Here is a 17,968-nt window from a genome sequence, read left to right on the forward strand (position 1 = left end):
GCTCTGCTCCTGACTCCCCAAACCCTTTCTACCATGTACAAGTAACAGGTCAGGAGTGTGCTGGGGGACTCTCCACTTTCCTGGATGGGTGCAGCTGCAACAACATTCAAGGAGCTCTACTTTATCCAGCACTAAACAATCCAGTTGATCAACACTTCACCTATTAGTCTAAATATCTGTTGCAGCCACAGTATGTCGGTGATGGACGAGGTAGTTGCATTGTGTTCTGCAACTTACCAAAGCTTCTTCAGCAACACCTCTGATACCCGCGACCTCTACCACCCAGAAGTGCAAGGGCAGCAGGTACATGGGATCGCCATCACCTTCCAATCCCCTCCAAGTCACACACCATGATGACTTGGACATATATTCATTATCACTGGGTAAAAATTCTGGAACTCCCTACCTAATAGCATTGCAGTTCAAGAAGAACATCCACCACCAACTTTTCAAGGGCAACTTGGGACGTGCAATAAATACCAAGAATGGATTTTTAAAAATCTAACACCAAAAGAGATAATATTACTATTAAAGGAGGCAACAATTATGCGCAATGAGTACAACCAGGCATTGCAGACAGATTAGCAAAACAACATTTTTCTTCGCTTTAACTTCATGTAATTTGAATTTGCACCAATGTCATAACAGCTTTCAACAGTGCCAAGGAAATGCACCAGACTTACTTTTATTAATCGCACACTGTGTAGAATCTAAACATATCTTTTATATTCATAACAAATGGATTTAAACTTGAGGATCAATTGCCATCTTAATTCAAGCAAACTTACGTACCTTTTTAAAACCTGTGGAAATAGATGAACTGTCACTTTTGAAATTAAAGTAACAATTCTTCTCAACTGACCCAGCGCTCATTAAAATAAATACATAGTGCTGAGCAAAGCCAGTCATTATATCCTTCAAAATGTTCGACAATTTGTTGAAATTTTGGTTTCTTCATATCTTCTCCTTTCCCGTCAGGCGATGCCATTTTGCTGAAGTACCATATCGGTGAACAAATCTTGGTTAGTGGTGTTGCCAGCCAGATTATGCTGTTGAAATCTCTGCAAGGTGCTATCCTGGAAGTGGGAACAGTGAGTACTCAGCTTCTTGCCATTGAATTCTACCATTGTTTCATTTTGTTTAACACTCAAAATAAACAGAATTATCATGTGGTCTTTTTCAGAAAAACCATGTTATCAACGTAAATAAAGTTCCGGTTATAGATTCCGACCTGATGGCAACCAATGGTGTGATCCACGCTATTAACACGGTCCTGCAGCCCTCTGGTAAGGAGCAGTTTACATATAATGACAAAACATGATGTTATATAATGAAACCACTGCATACGATGCAAATGCAGTGCTACATGTTATAGGTTAAACTAGATTGGTACATGACTTAAGAAAAATTTAAAATCTTTCTTCTTAGGTCTTGTTTTATTATCTTCCCCTCGCTCTAAATTTCTCCAGCCAAGAGATCAGGGAGACGATATACTTCCAGGCCTCTGGCAATATCACTCGTCAGCTGAAACAAATCAAATCTGAAAAAAAACAGCAAATGCTGGAAATACTCAGCAGGCCAGGCAGCATCTGTGGAGAGAGAAACAGAGTTAACGTTTCAGGTCATTGACCTTACTTCAGAATAATCTTCAGCTGATAGCTTGCAGTTGTAAACAGGGTGGTGGCAAGATGATAATTGGCACCAAGTAGTTCCATTTCAAATGTTTCTGGGCACCTTATTTTAAAAAAAGCAAAAGCATGAGGATGGATGCAATGGGTACAAATGTGGGGATTTGATTTGAAACTACTGAAGTGTGTGTTTATTTTAGACTTGGTATAAAATCCATTGAAAAACATCAGCTTTGTTTTCGGCCAATGGTTTAATTCAGGCAACTCACAGTTTTAAGCACCACAGTGGCTCTTAACAAAATATTTTGTTTCATTTACAAGTTGCAAGACATTCAGAAAGCCGAAATGGCATGGAGATCAGTAGTGAAGATATTCTTCGCTTTAGAGTCAGCCCAGCTAAGGTATGATTCAGTTAAAATTGTTTATTGACTAAAATATGAAATAATTGTTCATAAAAATGACTTCTTGTTGCTGTATTATAAATAATATTGCAACTGGACACATCGCATGGGTATTTTAGTTAATGAAATGAGTTAACAGATAATATGAAGACCCTCAAATATAACATTAATACACTCATGCTGAGATTCAGCCTTACCCTGGTAGTTGTGGATGAGTTCCTACTGTATATAATCTGTTTAGAGTTCAGTGATTTTTTTTCTGTGATTAAGAATTAACTCTGGCAATACAATATGCACTAGGGATTTGCTAAGGGTATGAACTCTGAGAACTTCGTGAAAATCAGTTTACAACTGTAGTTAAGCTCAGATATATACATGTTACATAAAACTGTCATAGTAAAATTCCTTTTTGTAGTAACCAGTTTCAATTCCCCCATTTATTCATTATAAAGTGTATGCTTTTAGCTCCTCGTTATCAGTTCAAACCTTGGGGAGAAATTCCCCAGCGCCCCGACCGAGGGCGGTAACCGACTCAGGGCGGGATTTCCTGTGCCCGGCATGGAATTTGCTCCGCGGCCATGGAATTACGGTTACCGCCCCTCAAAGGAAGTGGAGCGCAATCCTGCACGCTCCACTTACTCTTGGAGCGAGTTGCAGGGCACTACTGGGGCGCGTTGGTCAGCCCTATGCATTTCGATGCCAATCCCTTTCGATTAAAGGGGAGGCCGCTGTGCACTCTGCCAGGCGTCTGATGGCCTCCATTTGGCCACCAGGGCAGCATGATGCCGAGACTGCAGCCCGGCACCCAAAACGGAGTACCGGGCTGCATGATGGCGGCCCGGACCACGCAAGGGAAGAAGTCGGGCCGCCCGATGAGTCGGCAAAACCGCCCAAATGGTGGCATGGGTGCTCCCCACCTCCCCTTTAACTTCCGCCCCACGAGCGGAGGTTGGCACGGTTCGCCACTCACGAGGTTGGCGCTGATATCGCTTGCGGCAAACGCGCGGGGCACTGGGGAATTTCCGCCCAAGGGTTTGGTGCGTGGCGCTAAGGGGTCACCGCACACGGCGATGTTTTCATAGAATCATACAAATTTACAGCACGGAAGGAGGCCATTTTGGCCCATTGTGTCCATGCCGGCCGACCAAGAGCTCTCCAGCCTAATCCCACTTTCCAGCTCTTGCTCCATAGCCCTGTAGGTTACAGCACTTCAAGTACATATAAAAATACTTTTTAAATGAGGTGAGGGCTTCTGCCTCTAACATCCTTTTAGGCAATGCAGTCCAGAGTCCCACCATCCTCTGGATGAAGAAATTTCCCCTCAAATCCCCTCTAAACCTCCAACCAATTACTTTAAATCTATGCCCCTGATTGTTGACCCTGCTGCTAAGGGAAATAGGTCTGTCCTATCCACTATCTAGGCTCCTCATAATTTTATAAAGCTCAATAAGATCTTCCCTCAGTGTCCTCTGTTCCAAAGAAAACAGACCCAGCATCTCCAATCTTTCCTCATAGACAAAATTCTCCAGTCCAGGCAACATCCTCGTAAATCTCATTTGTATCCTCTCGAGTTCAATAACATATTTCCTGTAATGTTGTAACCAGAAATGCATGCAGTACTCTAGTTGCAGCCTAACTAGTGTTTTATACAGTGCAAGCATAGCCTCCCTGCATTTATATTCTATGCCTCGGCTAATAAAGGCAAGTATTCTGTATGCCTTCTTAACCACCTTATTTATACCTGGTCTGCTACCTTCAGGAATCTGTGGACATGCACTCTAAGGTCCGTTTGTTCCTCTACACTTCTCAGTGTTCTAGCATTTAATGTGTATTCCCTTGCCTTGTTAGCCCTCCCCAAATGCATTACCTCACACTTCTCCGGATTAAATTCCATTTGCCACTGTTCTGCCCACCTGACCAGTTGATTGATATCTTCCTGCAGTCTACTGCTTTCTTCTTCATTATCAACCACACAGCTGATTTTAGTATCATCTGCAAACCTCTTAATCCCCTACATTCAAATCTAAATCATTGATATATTCCACAAAAAGCAAGTGACCTTGTACTGAGCCCTGCGGAACCCCACTGGAAACAGCCTTCCAGTCACAAAAACACCCATCAACCATTACCCTTTCCTTTCTGCCTCTGAGCCAATTTTGAATCCAACTTGCCACTTTGCCCTGGATCCCATGGACTTTTACTTTCGTGACCAATTTGCCATGTGGGACCTCATCAAAAGCCTTGTTAAAATCCACATACACTACATCAAATGCACTACTCTCATCGACCCTCCTTGTTACCTCCTCATTTCAATTAAGTTAGTCAGACACGACCTTCCCTTAAAAAATCCATGCTGGCTGTTCTTGATTAATCCATGTCTTTATAAATGAAGATTTATCCGGTCCCTCAGAATTTTTTCCAATAATTTTCCCACCACCGTGGTTAGGCTGACTGGCCTGTAATTACTCGGTCTATCCCTTTCTCCCTTTTTAAACAAAGGTACAACATTAGCAGTTCTCCAGTCCTCCGGCACCACACCCGTAGCCAGAGAGAATTGGAAAATTATCGTCAGTGTCTCTGCTATTTCCTCTTTTGCTTCTCTTAACAGCCTGGGATACATTTCATCCAGGCCTGGGGATTTATCCATTTTCAAAGCTGCTAAACCCCTTTAAACTTCCTTTCTCACTATGTTTATTTCATCTAATAGTTCACACTCCTCTTCCCTGATAGCTGTATCTCCATTGCCCCTCTATTTTGTGAAAACTAGACGCAAAGTAATCAATAGGAACCATACCCATGTCTTCTGCCTCGTCGTCTCTAACAAGCCCTACCCTTTCTTTAGTTTTACTCTTGCTCTTAATGTAATAATAATTAATGAATTAATGGGTTCTCCTTGATTTTATTTGCCAAAATGTTTTCATGCTCTCTCTTTGCTTTCCTAATTTTCTTTTTAGTTGCACCCCTGCACGTTCTATACTCCTCTAGAGTTTCTGCCATATTGAGCCCTCGGTATCTGTCATAAGCCTCCCTTTTTTCCTTTATCCTACCCTGTTTGTCCCATGACATCCAGAGGGCTCTAGATTTGTTCATCCAACCCTTTTTCTTTAAGGGAACATATTTGCTCTGAACCCTCCGGATCTTCTCCTTGAATGTCTCCCACTGCTCTGACACTCATTTACCTTCAAGTAGCCATTTCCAGTCTACTATGGTTAAATTACCTCTCAGTTAAGCAAAATTGGCTTTTCCCCAATTGAGAACTTTTTTTTCCTGGTCTATCTTTGTCCTTTTCCATAACTGCCCTAAATCTAACTGAATTATGATCACTAGCACCAAACTGCTCTCCCACTGATACCCTTCCAACTGCCCACCTTCATTCCCTAAAACTAAGTCCAGAACCGTCCCCTCCCTTGTTGGGCTTACTACATACTGGCTAACAAAGTTCTCCTGAATGCATTTTAGGAATTCTGCACCCTCTATATCCTTCACACTAATTTTATCTCAATTATATTAGGGTAATTGAAATCCCCTACTATTACTGCCCTATAGTTTTTGCACTTCTCAGAAATTTGTATCCATATTTGCTCTTCTATCTTGCTGTGGCTGTTTCGGGGTCTATAGTACACTCCCAGCAGTGTGATCACCCCTTTTTTGTTTTTTAATTCAACCCAAAAAGGAGTTAGATGAGGTCCTTACTGCTAGGGGGATCAAGGGGTATGGCGAGAAAGCAGGAATGGGGTACTGAAGTGAATGTTCAGCCATGAACTCATTGAATGGCGGTGCAGGCTAGAAGGGCCGAATGGCCTACTCCTGCACCTATTTTCTATGTTTCTATGTTTCTATATGGCCTTTTTTGATGATCTTTCCAATATATTATTCCTCCTCACAACTGTAATTGTTTCTTTAATCAATACTGCAAAGCCCCCCTCCTTTTTTTACCCCCTCTCTATCCTATCTGAAAACCCAGTAACCAGGAATGTTGGGCTAGCATACCTGCCCTTCTTTAGCCATGTCTCAATAATAGCTGTAATATCATACTCCCAAGTGTCTATTTGTGCTCTCAGCTCATCTGCCTTATTCCTCATACTCCTTGCATTGAAGTATATACCATTTAGCACTGCCACACTTCGTTGTTGTCTATTTTCTAGCCTTTGTTTCCTCTGTCTTCCAAATTCACTTTCTACTTTTCTGCTTTCCAACTCTGGCTTTACTCCCCACCCTGCTGAACATATTCTCAGGTTCCCTTCCCCTGACAAGCTAGTTTAAACCCTCCCCAACACCACTAGAGAACCTCCCCATGAGGATATTGGTCCTGGCTCTGTTGAGGTGCAACCTGTCCGGCTTGTACAGGTCCCACCTCCCCCAAAAACGGTCCCAACGTCTCAGGAATCTAAAGCCCTCACTCCTGCACCATCCCTCCAGCCACGCATTCATCTGTCCTTTCCTCCTATTTCTGTACTCACTAACACATAGCACCAGAAGTAAGCCGGAGATTACTACCTTTGAGGTCCTGCTTTTTAATATCTCTCCTAGCTCCCTAACATCTGCCTGCAAAACCTCATCCCTCTTTCTACCTATGTCACTGTAGACCTCTGGCTGTTTACCCTCTGTAAGGGAAATAAATTCCACACCAAGTCCGAGTACGGTGAAGGAAAACGTCACAGTTTATTCGTACATAGCACTCTGGGAGAAGTGGGGAAACTCCGCAGCTTCGCCACACCTTCTCTCCGAGCAAAGTTTCCAAGTTACAATTATACCTTTGAGGGCGGTCCCGCCCCCTTACATCATTGTCCAATTATCTAACTTTTTTGTAACGTCTTACCCTATATGGTAATGCTATGATAATCTATCTTTACATTGTAGTAAGTCAAAGGTTAACTAGCATACGCACACACAAGTGGGGTTATTTTCCTCGTATCAGCAGAAAAACAAGGAACTATCTTCCTGTTATTAATACAAGCGATATACATCTGTTTGCCTTTCTAATCGCCCATTGTCATACTTCCCCTATCTCCATGACTCAGGGTCACCGGACTTTGGAGACTACACATAGATTTCTTACTTGACCACTCTCCCTGTCCCATAATTCATCAGAGAAAGACAGGGGAGCTGGCTACACATTATAAAAGTTACAAAGGTTATAGGTTAAGAAATTACTCTCCAACAGTCCCTCCTTTTGATCTTTTCCCATCTCATGCGGATAAGAACAATCCAATCCTACATTCGGACTGTCTCGTTGTCTTGTGCCAGGATTCTTGGGTGAGCCTGGAGTTGGTGGTACTGCTGAAAATGGAGGAGCAGCTTCTGATATGTTGCGGGTGGAAGTTGGGTTGTTGTATCGTTGATGCGGGTCCCGGCAGCTATGGGTATCGCGGTACACAACTTGGACATACATATCTTAATCATCATTACCGCAAGGTACAGAGCCAGGCATATGCCCACAATCAAAATCAGCCCCTGTACAATATTTTGTCCCAACTTAGACATCCATCCCCCCAGCCAGCCAACTTCTCCATCCGGGGTGGCTAGTTTCCTCACTTCTCTCCTTATATGGTCGGCTAGGTTGGTTTTATTCTCCGAATTATCGGGTATATAAGTGCAACATTTGGTCCCAATCAATGCGCAAGTGCCTCCGTTCTGGGCCAATACGTAATCTAGGGCCATTCGGTTCTGAAGTACGGTAGTACGTATGGCTACCATTTCAGCTGTTATGCTCTCCATCACCTCGGCAGTGTCATTAGCTATTTGTTCCAGAACCCTTTCTACGTTTCTTAGTTCATCCATGGTGCGCCCTATCCCGTATGGGAACATCACAACTCCAAAGAGTCTTTTTACCGGGGTAATCGCTTGTCTTCGTCGACCTGGTGTACGCACCTCTGCCAGGATACGTACCTGTCTGACAAAGGGGACCACATATCCCAAATAACAGGACCCTGTCCATCGCCTGGGTAACCAGGGATATGCCCTATGCCCGCACACAAAATACGTGCCGTTATACGCTGCCATTTCATATATTGTGTCGGGGTCCCAAGACTGGGCCCACAGACCTCCAAGTGTTTTATTCGGAAGGCGTGAGAGGATAGTGACCCGTGCGCCTGTTGTGATATTGAGGTTGTGTGGGCAATCGTTGTACCCTATGATATGTCCCTTTCTGCTGGTGTCGTTTCAAGTTAAACATATGGTCCCGGATGGCCTCCCGATCCCTGAGGTATTGGTCAGGACTAGGAATGGGGGCTCCCTTTTATGGTCATAGGGTGGTTGGCACCATCCCTGGAACATTTGACTAATGGGGTACCCAGCACTCTCCCACTCAGTGATGTCCCTGTGGTTGTCCACACGGTAGAGGTATGATGGTCCTCCTCCCATCTGTGCCATTCTGGCTCAGAAGCCACTTGACAGTCTCAGTTAGGGTCAGTGGAACGGGGCGCAAAGGAATTCCGCCTTTGGAATGTATAGGGATATGTGAGCATCCCCAGCAACTGGAAAAGTTCCCATTTCACGCATAAACATAAGACATATACAAAAAGGCTTCCGTCTCGCTTCCCACGTGCCGCACTTGACGTACACCAATGCTACTATACAGACTGTGGCACACAGTTTCATCTTATCACTTTATATTAACAACTAGTCAAAGGCAAAATGGCCGTATATGTTACTTGTAGTATCTCTATTGACCTGTGGGCGAATCAAAGAATGGTGGATACTACAGGCATTAGTTTTTCGGCTCGAAAACCTTAAGCTGGGTTCTATGTTTCCATTGTCCTTTTCCCCTAATATCAATACAGGCGCATGTATCTCCGCTAATCATAACCTCGTACGGCCCTATCCACTTCGGGGCGAACCCGGGTTTTCCTGGGAGTACCTTCACCATCTCGCGCATTCCGGCTTGAGGTATGTCCGGGAAGGTGGCGGACTCCAGTTTTTTTTTATCGCATTGAGCCTGCCTTTCTCTGGTTTGCTTTAACATTTCCTGGAGACTATTACTCATCTCCAATATATATGAATCCGAATTCTATCTCTTAGGGGTCCTACATCTGCTCCTCCCATAAAAATTCCTTCTGGGAGTTGCATCGCCCTTCCCGTCATTAACTCATAAGGGGATAAGCCCATTGTTCAATTAGGGACCGCCCTTAGTTTCATCAGAATGATGGGTAACACATCAACCCATGTAGTCCCAGTTTCTCGGATTGCCTTTGCGATCATTATCTTAAGGGTTCGATTCATCCGTTCTACCATTCCTGAACTTTGGGGATGGTATGGTATGTGGAATTTCTGTTTTATTCCCATTAGTTGACATATGGCCTTTATTACCTTCCCCGTGAAGTGGGTGCCTTGGTCCGAGTCCATTTGCAATGGCACCCCCCCCATCTAGGGATTATTTCTTCCGACAGAATTCTAGCTACCGCAGTGGCCATACCATTCCTTGTTGGGTAAGCTTCCACCCATCGGGTGAACTGGCCTATTACCACTAAGCAATATCGTTTTCCCCCGTGAGTCGGGCAGTGGTCCAGTAAAATCTATTTGTATGTTTTCCCATGGCCCTTGGGGCCTTGATTGGTGCCCCATTCGTATCTTAATTGGCTTACCGGGATTATGTTGCGCACACGTTATACAGCGCTGACAGTGTTTGGCTATATCCCGCCCCTATTCCGGACCACCACCAATCTTCTCGTGAGCCACTCCATCATGGGTCCCCTGCCTGTATGGGCCACTCCATGGTGTAGTTCCAGTAATGTCTGCTTAATGCAGTTTGGGGCTGTGACTTTTCCATCCTTTCTCCACACTGGTGTGGCTTCACTGCCCCCATGAGACCTTCTGCCGGGTTTTCTCCTATGTCCCTCATGTTCGAGCCCTGGGACATTAACCGGCTTCATGTCAATGAGGCCCGTGTCCTGCTTTGTTTTGGCCCATACCGGTTTTAGGGCCTCACATATCACCCCGTCTACCCCCGTCTCTTATCCCTAATCCCGGGCCAGTGGTTTAGCACTGCCCATTTTTGCAATGTTTCGTAAGGGCACGGTGTACTTGCATTTACGACCTTCCGCTTGCGGCCAGATTATTTTGTTAAGCTCGGCGTCTATTAATAGTTTAAATTCCCTTATTAAGTCTGTTCCTAGAATAATTTTTTCATTATTTGTATCAGACGAGTATTATTACAAGGGCTAGTTCTGTTTTATTTTATTCTGACTATTCCACCATTTTCTTTATCTGTCAGGTGAATCTTCTTTATTCTATTAAGAAATCCAAATGAATAATGTCCAATATAAAACAGTTGTCAATGGAAAGGGTTAACTTCTTTACAGGTTTGTAAGAAGGCCTGATATCATTACGTGACTTCACGTAATCATCCGAATTTCGTTTTTTTTTAAGTCTTTGTGCTTTCAAAACTTACTTAGAAATTAGGAATCCGTTAAAACAGCAGAAATCATTAGTAAAGTCATCATAATAGAAGTCTTCTCATCAGGACAGACAGTATTTTAGATTAAATTTCAATTTTTTCCTTAACTTCTAATTCAAGTACTTGCCAAAGATTTTTTTTTTAATTGATTTAAAACGATACCACACATTTTTAATAGTTATTTTGTTTACTGAACTTCAATTTTCACAGAAGATGTATACATTCCAACATTTCCTATAAGAATTTTAAAATCAGTAAGATTTTCTAATTCCCAATTTTTCTTTCTGTGCTGAGTTCGCATAGCTTAGATCTCTTCTCATTATTTTCAAAACCCTCCTGCTTGTTTAGACTGTTCGGGACTTTTCTTGATAAACACGTATATTCTGGAAATCTTTTCAAACTGCAATGAAACTTTCTTGTAATTTAAAATCATTTTCAATGGAGAGTGTTTTTTACCTCTTCCAAAAATCTTTTCAATTAAACCAATATCTTTTTTTTTTCACAGCCAATATCAACGAGTATTTAGTAAGTTATGTCCTCTTATTTTTTTTGATCTCCTTTCTTCAAATTAGGTTTTGGTATTTTACACAGAGGGCTCATCTCTCGGTAACTTTGTTAATTCAGACAATCGAAGACACTTTTTCTTTCAATTTCATTCAATTTGTTTTCTTTCAAGGCTGCATCTTTATCCTTTTTTTTTCATAACTAGAACGGGGTCTAGCACGTAGGCTTTGAGGGCTGCTTTTAGTCCTCTCAAATGACCCAGTTTTTCTTTCTGTTTCTGCATCTCCCACCCCTCTCTCTGTTCTTTCACACTTTTTTTTTTCAGTCAGGGCCCATCCCTCTTTTCGGTCATGTATAGTCTGGTGAGGGACCCTCGGCGGGGCCCTCTCCGTTTCCTTACCACTCATCGTAGTCTCACATCATGGTCTCACGATTGGTCAGAGGTACGCCTGGTCTTACTCACTTCTACCAGGCGGACTTGCAATCTTTATCGTCAGAGGTGTCTGATTACACTTGCGATTCTTACCACTCATCGTAGTCTCACGTCACGGTCTTACTACTGTCAGCGGTCCGTTCAGGACTTGCAGTCTCTATCGTCAGAGATGTTTCAACACACTTGCAATTCGTTAAAAATGGAGCCTCCACGACCCACTACAATCTTTTCCAGCTGCACCCGCAACTTACTACAACCACATTCATTGTTCTACACACGACCCCCAATGTCCCGACCTGTGTGACTCAAAGTCGCAAGGAGATTAGTCCCTACTTCACTCATTGTTCCACTTTTCCGTCGCCACTTTGTCCTCTCTATGTTCCCTTCGACCTGAATCGTTGGCCTTCAAGTAGGGCATTCACCCTCTTAATTCTGGCTCAAGTTAGGTGACTAAGATAGTTTGTGACAATCAAGGTGGCGGGGAACACTCGTTTCTTTCACACACACACACATACCAAGCTAGCTTAGACTCTAACCTGCGGCTCAACTGTGGTTTTTCTCACCGTTCACGGACGTTTTGTTCTTTGGTGAATCGGGGCTCAGGGGTCGCCCTGTTCCGGGGCCCAATTGATTGGGTCAAACTACTCGTCCCTCTCCACCAGCTAGGCGACCCGAGGTGACCGTATTCACCCTGCTCGCAGCGCCAAATCTGTAAGGGAAATAAATTCCACACCAAGTCCGAGTACGGTGAAGGAAAACGTCACAGTTTATTCATACAGAGTGCTCTGGGAGAAGTGGGGAAACTCCGTAGCTTCGCCACACCTTATCTCCGAGCGAAGTTTCTAAGTTACAATTATACCTTTGGGGCGGTCCCGCCCCCTTACATCATTGTCCAATTATCTAACATTTTGTAACGTCTTACCCTATATGGTAATGCTATGACAATCTATCTTTATATTGTGGTAAGTCAAAGGTTAACTAGCATACGCACACACAAGTGGGGTTATTTTCCTCGCATCAGCAGAAAAACAAGGAACTATCTTCCTGTTACTAGTACAAGCGATATACATCTGTTTGCCTTTCTAACCACCCATTGTCTTACTTCCCCTATCTCCATGACTCAGGGTCACCGGACTTTGGAGACTACACATAGATTTCTTACTTGACCACTCTCCCTGTCCCATAATTCATAGAGAAAGACAGGGTAGCTGGCTACACATTATAAAAGTTACAAAGGTTATAGGTTAAGAAATTTCTCTCCAACACCCTCTCCCCTCAGAATGCCCTGCAACTGTTCGATGACGTTCTTGACCCTAGCACCAGGGAGGCAACATACCATCATGGAGTCACGTTTACGGCCACAGAACGCCTGTCTGCTCCCCGAACTATCAAATCACATACCACTATTGCTCTTCCACTCCTCTTCCTCCTCACCCTGTGCAGCTAAGCCACCAGTGGTGACATGGAATTGGCTCTGGCTTTGCTCTGGCTTGGCTCTGCTTTGTGCCCGTTGGTGCCCCCCAGAGGTACTAATAGGCATCGCAAAACAGGGCAATTTCAACCCCCTTGTCTCTTCTACTCCAGCCATGGCTCAGTTGGTAGCACTCTTGTCTCTGAGTCAGAAGTTTGTGGGTTCAAGTCCTACTCCAGAAACGTGAGCACAAAATCTAAGTTGATACTCCAGTGCAGTACTGAGAGAATGCTGCACTGACAGTGGTGTTGTCTTTCTGATGAGATGTTAAAATGAGGACCCGCCTGCCCTCTCAGGTGGACGTAAAAGATCCCATGGCACAATTTCAAAGAAGAGCAGGGTTGACCTGGCCAATATATTTCCCTCAAACAACACTATTGATACAGATTATCTGGTCATTGTGACATTGCTGCATTTCCTACATTTCAGTGACGACACTTCAAAAAATACTTTGTTGGCTGTGAACTGTTTTGGGATATCCTGAGGTCATGAAAGGTGCAAGTCTTTCTTTTTTAACTTGCTTTACATCTGGTCATTTATGAACCACTCACACTGGCCTCTTCCTTTGTATGATTATTTCCCCCCACCCCCCCCCCCGCCCCCCATAATTAAGGATCCACTAACAAAATTGAGTGAATTCAGTTAAAGGTATTCTCCCATTTTTGTCGAAAACCAATATAGAGACTATGTGGATGGGGTTGGGTGGGGGGTGGGGGGGTGGGGTGGGGGGTAGGTGGCAGCCAGGAGGAAATGGAGCCAGTTTGCTATCACTAAGGTAATATCACTTAAGACCAGGCTCATTCTCTAGAATAACAACATGCCTTTATATAGCACATTTAACATTAAAAAAAATCCCATGGCATTTCACAGACGTAATCAGACAAAAATTGATATTGAGGCAAAGAAGGAGATATTATAAGGGATAACTAAAAGTTTGGTCAAAGTAGGTTTTAAGGAGAGTCTTAAAGAAAGCGAAAGAGGTGAAAAGTTTTAGGGAGGGAATTTTAAAGCTTAGGGCCTAGATGGCTGAAGCCACAACTACTAATGGTGAGGCAAAAGAAGTGGGGATGCACAAGAGACCAGAGTTGAAGGAACACAGAGTTCTAGGAGGGTTGTAGGGCTGGAGGAGGTTACAGAGATAGGTGAATATGTGGATGAGGATTTAAAATTGGAGGCATTGGCAGACTAAGAACCAATGTAGGTCAGTGAGCACAGTGGCGATGGGTCAGCAGGATTGATGCAGATTAGGATACCAGCAGCAAACTTTTGGATGAGCTGGAGGATTGGAAAGCTGGGCAGGAGTGCATTGCAATAGTCAGGGCCAGAAGTGACAAAGACATGGATAAAGGTTTTGGCGGCAGATGGGATGAGGCAGGGGCAAAGACAGATGATGTTATGAAGGTGGTGGTAGGTTGCCTTTTGATGGAGAGAATGCGGAGTTGGAAACTCAGTTTGGGGTCAAATATCCTGATTGGAGAGATTCATAACTGGAGTTGCAGGTAAGATGGGTATGGATTTAGGTGATGGCAAAATATTGAACAACTTTGGAAAGGAAAGGAAGATTGGAGATGGAACGGTAATTTTCAAAGACAGAGAGTCTTAAAATGGGCTTTTTGAGGAGAGGGTGATGATCATAGGTTAGAAAAGGAGGGGGAGAGTACCTAAAGAGAGGGAATCATTTACAACGCCAGCTAGAATGGAGGCCAGGAAGGGAGGTTGGGTGTTTAGCAATTTAGTGGGAATGGGATCAAGCATGGTGTAGGTCCCATGGTCAAGATAAGGGCATGAGGGGAAATGGGGGGAGGGGGTGGGGGACTAGAGAACATCGTAGGTTCAGGGATAGTGCAAGGAGAATTTAGGGAGAAGTTTGTCTTGATAAGCATAAGAAAATGGGAAGTAGCAGAGGCAGCTGAACTCAATCTCAATTGTAGTGACAAAGATGTCCATGAGCATCTTACACTTATTATTTGAGGTGAAGGCGAAGGGAGCAGTGGCAAGGCATTTAAGGAGACGGTTGGTAGTGGAGAAAAGAAGCCAGGGGTTACCTTTGCATTTCAGGATGATCTTAAATAGTGAACGATTTAGGCCAAGGACAGCAAAGTTTTGTAGTGCTTTGTGTGGTCCAACCAGATCTGGCAATGGATAGCTAAACCAATTGTGCACCACATACATTCCAATCTGCATCCCTTGAACTTAAGGGAACGAAGGTGGGGGCCATGTTAGGGGGAATGACCAGTGTAGGAGAGAGTAAGGGCCCGAAATTGGTGGCCTTACCGCCCACTGCCACCGAATGCCTGCGAGTTTTTTCGCTGCTCTTCCCTTGGTGACAGATTCCTCCAGGTTTGCAGCTGGCGGGAGGGGAGTACCGCCGGGAACCGCCCGCTGGTGGCCAAGTCGCATAAGCGACCTCCCACCCGCCGAGCTGCCATATTGGTGCGGGCGGGACTCAGCAGGTGTCTGTGGCAGCAGGGGGAAGGACTGCTGTGTGGAGGCAGGTCTAAACCAAATGGTAAGTAAGAAGACCTGCAAACAAATGTTAGTGAACGTTTTTTAAAAATTTTTTTTCCAGGGAATTCATTTGTATGGGGTCCCATGAAGATGTTCCAGTGTATTTGTTTGAAGATTTTTATTTTTAGCTGTTCTTCCCTTCCCTGAGACCGACTCAATCCTCAGCAGCACTTTGGCGAGGATCACATTTGCCGCCGAGATTGGGAGCTCCCGCCCGCTGCCACCCAGGTTGATGGCGTAAGCTGCTATTTTGCCATCGGGTGGTACTGCCACCTCTTTTAGAGTAATCTTTCTGGCAATGTACCGATCGGTCTCTCGGTGGCCGTCGGCGGTCCTTTGGGCACATTTGGGCGGGCCTTGACTTCGATCAAGTTCGGACCCTAAGAGTTTAACTGGGGTCAAGGGCATCAAAGGCAGAGGTGAGGGAATGGTTGACCAGATTTGTAGACAGCTGTAGACATATTGTGGCAAGTGTCAAAATAAAGGCTAGATAGTTGGGAATTTGAAAGTGCAGATGTAAGTGACTTAGGGGAGAGATTTTTCAGTGGCGGATGCAGAAGGATGTGGGGTTTGAAAGAGGTAGGTGGGCGAATGGCATGATACAAGGAACTGATCAGAGATGGCCTTTTCTTTGATTGATACAATGGGAAGAGTGAGGCCAGGAGCAATGGAAAGTTCAAGTGGGTGACTGTGAATATGTGTAAGAGAGTTTATATGGAAGGAGAGATTAAGAGAACAAGAGGGCAGTGAAATCAGAGGAGAGCTGAGATGGAGCTTGAAATCACCAAGTGTGAAGAGTTGCTTAGTGCAGAGGCTGAGGGAGGGAAGATTGAGGATGTCTCGGTGAGAAATTCATTGTGGGTCTTGGGAGGTTGTACTGTCTACCAAATAGTCACCTGATATTGCCAAGACTCACCATCAATCTAAGACACAGCCAGCAATTCCACCCTTGAAGGAATGCTTCTTATGGGTAATTAGCAATAGTCCTGCTGACCATGTGTAATCAGTTTATCTCATATTATTCAAGTTCTGATGGACTACAAGAAATATTGTTACATTTTTTTAATAGAGGTTGTACAGGAATATCAAAATCTAACTTTTTTGGGTTGTAGGTTGCAAGTCCAAGGAAATGGAGAGGTATGAAATATTTATATTATTGTAATGTTTGCAATGGTAATAAATTTCACCGCATATTTTGCTTATTCAATGTTAAATGCATTATAAGTGCAATAATACATTTTTTTTTTAATTTCAGTTTCCAGAGGTGCCATTCTGAAAGAGAGCAAGTAATAAGACTATGAAAAGCAGCCAGTAGATCATTGCAAAAACCTTTCGGAACGTTGAATTCTGTGACACTTATTTTTCACACTTGAATGTTTATATTCTATAGCACGTCATTTTTGTCACTATGATTTCATACCGCTTGCTTGTTTGTACATTTTTTTCCCCTTAGAAATGAAATTGAGGTGTTACTTTTTTATACGTTGCTCAAGATTGCATTTTGCAATCTTAATAGTCGGAGTGGAATCTCGTTTGAAGCTACAGCTAGTCTACCAGGGAGGTGTGCAGACTTCAAACACAGAACATGTGCATATATGTATGTGTTGAGTGTGCGTGTATGTGTGCATGTATACGTATACGTGTGTCTGTGTATATGTGTGTGTGTGTGTATACGTATACATGTGTCTGTGTATATGTGTGTGTGTGTGTATACGTATACATGTGTGTGTGTGTGCGCGCGTGTGTGTGTGTGTGGGAAGGGCTGTGCATGTGTGTGCACACAATTGTGGATGTCTGAATTGTGTTTGTTTCCATGTGTGTTTTTGTGTCCGTGCATATTTGTATTTGACTCGATACATGCCCATGCATGTATCATTCAACAGAATGTTTGTGGATTTGTCTTGGTTTCTGTATTGCTTGTTATGAATATAACCCAACATTTACCTGAAAAGAATGATTTTCCGCAGTACCACATATTTTTGTTTCCATTTAATTTTTAGTTGTCTTCTTCTATGATAGACGTGGTAGTTTGTGTTTATAGACCCTAATGTTTCATATCAGTGTTAAGATATTTGCATGTCACAAGCTGCAGTACGATTTTGTGCTATTTCACTTACACTTTTGTAAGGGTCATTATATATATTTCCAAATATACGTTGGAAATTCTTTTTTAAAAATATATTTATCTTCAAAATTTCTTCTGTATTATGTTCATAAAAAAGTCATTTCCCTGAGGCAATTTTCAGCTACAATAAAAAGGTAAATTTTTTATGAAGTCTCCTGATTATTTATTTATTAACGAGATTAGTTATGGTACTGATTTTGCAGCTATTGGATTGGTTGATTTCTTGAATGATTGTCTAATAAATGGCAAAAATACTGCTCTTTTTCTTGGATATTAAATGCGTGGGATATACGTTGTGATTGCAACTCTGCTCATGCTTTATTTTTTTTAATTCATCATTTGGGATCTAGAACATCCCCAGCACAGTTTAAGAAATTCTGGCGACAACAACTATCGCTGTTTCGCATCAATTATAATCCACTTGAGCAATAACATCACATAAGTATCTATTTTGAAAGGTTTCCAATCCACAACCACACACCGTGAATATAAAAGGAAGACAG

The 17,968-nt window shown here is 43.3% G+C and overlaps 1 protein-coding gene across 2 annotated transcripts in view; it reads left to right on the forward strand.

Annotated features, from left to right (window-relative positions):
* The window catches only part of tgfbi (transforming growth factor, beta-induced), a 73,669-nt gene extending 56,088 nt beyond the window's left edge, over positions 1-17,581 (forward strand). Inside the window, exons 13-17 of one of the 2 annotated variants that reach the window (XM_070878239.1) lie at positions 979-1,091; positions 1,184-1,286; positions 1,950-2,029; positions 16,453-16,477; positions 16,596-17,581. In XM_070878239.1, coding sequence (XP_070734340.1) covers positions 979-1,091; positions 1,184-1,286; positions 1,950-2,029; positions 16,453-16,477; positions 16,596-16,630 — 356 coding nt within the window. In that variant the 3' untranslated portion in view covers positions 16,631-17,581. The remainder of the gene's footprint in view (positions 1-978; positions 1,092-1,183; positions 1,287-1,949; positions 2,030-16,452; positions 16,478-16,595) is intronic. The other variant, XM_070878240.1, reaches the window with a different exon arrangement.
* Positions 17,582-17,968: the final 387 nt, after the last annotated feature.

This window comes from Pristiophorus japonicus, chromosome 4 (assembly GCF_044704955.1).
Source record: "Pristiophorus japonicus isolate sPriJap1 chromosome 4, sPriJap1.hap1, whole genome shotgun sequence".
NCBI lineage: Eukaryota > Metazoa > Chordata > Chondrichthyes > Pristiophoridae > Pristiophorus > Pristiophorus japonicus.